Genomic DNA, 2,309 nt, shown 5'->3' with positions numbered 1-2,309 from the left:
TATCACCGTTGTGAGTCACCTTATTGCTTCGTGTGTGGGCTCGATGGAATCAGGACACTCTAAGCTTTCAAATGATGTTGGCATGAGCGTGTTTATGACGGTTTAATGTTTACAATTTAGGAAGAAGTCAGCACTTTCGAAAAACGGCGAGTTTACGTCCCGTGCACGGGAACCGTCCGCCCAAGAGGTTAAACCATATCCATGTTAACAGCATTGCAGCGGATGCGAGGACATTCGCACCGGTGCGTCCTAGAGGAGCTAACAGCTAACAGACGCTACTAGCACCGACTAGCAGTGGTCACTGCTGTTGTCTGACAAACACGGGTGGGACAACATGTTGCGTTTACTGGTAAACTGGTAAACCTTAACCCTCCGGGCCCTGAGGCCATTTTTACAATTTATTTTCCGTCTGGATTTATTTTATAGAAAAGCTTGTAAAACATCAACCCTGTTGTCTACAGTCAAGATATGAACATCATTTTTTTAGGACAAACTGGGTTATTAGAATATTTGGGTTGCAGTGAGGTCATTTGCATGTTAAAAATGGTTGTAGGACCTGAAAGACAAATAAATAAATAAAATGGAACATGAATCTTCCAGATATGTATTGATATCACAGACAGTTAAGTAATGAATAAGTCATTTTCCTTCCTAAAACACTTCTCATATGTCTTGGGAGTTACACTGTGAAGAAATAATCATCATAACTTATACAGTTGACAAAATACATGCATTTTTTTCAAAGAAAGTCCAGACGCTTTTGCTCTCATGACATTCACTTATGCCAATAATAAGATAATAATGTCATATTTATTGATATTACAGCCACAACAATGCTACACAAGCAAATGTTTGTCTAAATAGTGCGCCTTTTGGCCTTCCATAGAGTCTATTGGTCTTTTTGTCCCTTCTGCCTTTCTATACAAGAGGGGTGACGTTATCTCCCATATATGGGCATACTGCAGCCTGTATTTCCTGTAAACAGACGAGAGACGGAGCATCGAGCTAGCAGCAGAAATGAGCCAAAACGCAATGAATTATGGACATAAAGTGGCTCAATCTTGGATATAACAGTGTGGATTTAAAGCCCAAAGAGGCTCGAAGTTCCAGGCTCAATAGAAAATCCCCTGTTGAGGCTAGAAAGACCCGGAAATTACCTCCGTAAACGCAAACCCGTCAGGATTTAAACGCAACCGGAGGTAAGTCAATCGCTTCTATGGTTAAAAAATGATTAAACTATGAATCAGAGGTGCTTTTTTACTCGTGGGCTCCCGTTACTCTGTCCTCTGTGACTGTCTACATCTAGAAACTAAGCTGCAGGGAACTACTCTGATTGGCTCATGATCAGACGGGTTGACCGAGCGGTAGATGGGCTATGCAAAAAAACGGAGCGTTCTATGAAAAGACGCTTTAAAAAATGAATTGCTCGATCACGCAAATTTGATTGTGGGAAGTCAAAATCGTGATTGCGTTTAAAATTTGACTTATTGTGGCTAACGTTAACTCTGTGTAACACGTAACCCTGTTCCTACTGTAGCTAGCGGCAGGCTAACATTACCTCTGTGTAATACGTGACCCTGTTCCTACTGTAGCTAGCGGCAGGCTAACGTTAACTCTGTGTAACACCTAACCCTGTTCCTACTGTAGCTAGCGGCAGGCTAACATTACCTCTGTGTAATACGTGACCCTGTTCCTACTGTAGCTAACGGCAGGCTAACATTACCTCTGTGTAATACGTAACCCTGTTCCTACTGTAGCTAACGGCAGGCTAACATTACCTGCTGTGTAACATGTAACACTGTTCCTACTGTAGCTAACGGCAGGCTAACATTACCTCTGTGTAATACGTAACCTGGTTCCTACGTAGCTAGCGGCAGGCTAACATTACCTGCTGTGTAACACATGACGGCGTAAGAAAAAAGTAACCATGTTAGTGTTCAGCTATGCTAATAACATCTGTTTCATCAGAGAGCAGCGCAGACATTTAAAGAAGTTGATAACTTGTTGGTTATGATAATTAAAAATAAAGTACACTAAAAAAAAATGTATTAAATCATTATAGCTTTTTTTTTAAGCAACATAAAAATTGCGTTTGTTGGTATTAGAACGCTGAGAATATCGATGACGTCACTGGCATGGTGGGATCTGCGAAGGTATGTAGGCAACGGCTACAGCATATTATATACACTCGAAAATGGCTCATTTTAATGTTATGGGTTACGCATTTAAGCCTGTGAGGGACGGGCCTGTAGTGTCTGACTGTGAGGGACGGGCCTGTAGTGTCTGACTGTGAGGGACGGGCCTGTAGT

At 41.8% G+C, this 2,309-nt stretch overlaps 2 protein-coding genes across 2 annotated transcripts in view; one reads left to right on the top strand and one right to left on the bottom strand.

Annotated features, from left to right (window-relative positions):
- The window catches only part of LOC117941465 (cytochrome c oxidase assembly protein COX18, mitochondrial), a 5,254-nt gene extending 4,918 nt beyond the window's left edge, over window positions 1–336 (bottom strand). Inside the window, exon 1 of the mRNA XM_034866477.1 lies at window positions 303–336. Within this exon, the coding sequence (XP_034722368.1) occupies window positions 303–336 (34 nt within the window). The remainder of the gene's footprint in view (window positions 1–302) is intronic.
- Window positions 337–2,194: 1,858 nt separating this feature from the next.
- Window positions 2,195–2,309, top strand: part of selenot2 (selenoprotein T, 2) — a 2,444-nt gene continuing 2,329 nt past the window's right edge. Inside the window, exon 1 of the mRNA XM_034866475.1 lies at window positions 2,195–2,261. Coding sequence (XP_034722366.1) covers window positions 2,195–2,261 — 67 coding nt within the window. The remainder of the gene's footprint in view (window positions 2,262–2,309) is intronic.

The sequence above is a fragment of the Etheostoma cragini genome, unplaced genomic scaffold (assembly GCF_013103735.1).
Source record: "Etheostoma cragini isolate CJK2018 unplaced genomic scaffold, CSU_Ecrag_1.0 ScbMSFa_80, whole genome shotgun sequence".
Lineage (NCBI taxonomy): Eukaryota > Metazoa > Chordata > Actinopteri > Perciformes > Percidae > Etheostoma > Etheostoma cragini.
The sequence above is the reverse complement of the archived record's forward strand: the minus strand, read 5'-3'. Positions and strand labels throughout refer to the sequence as shown.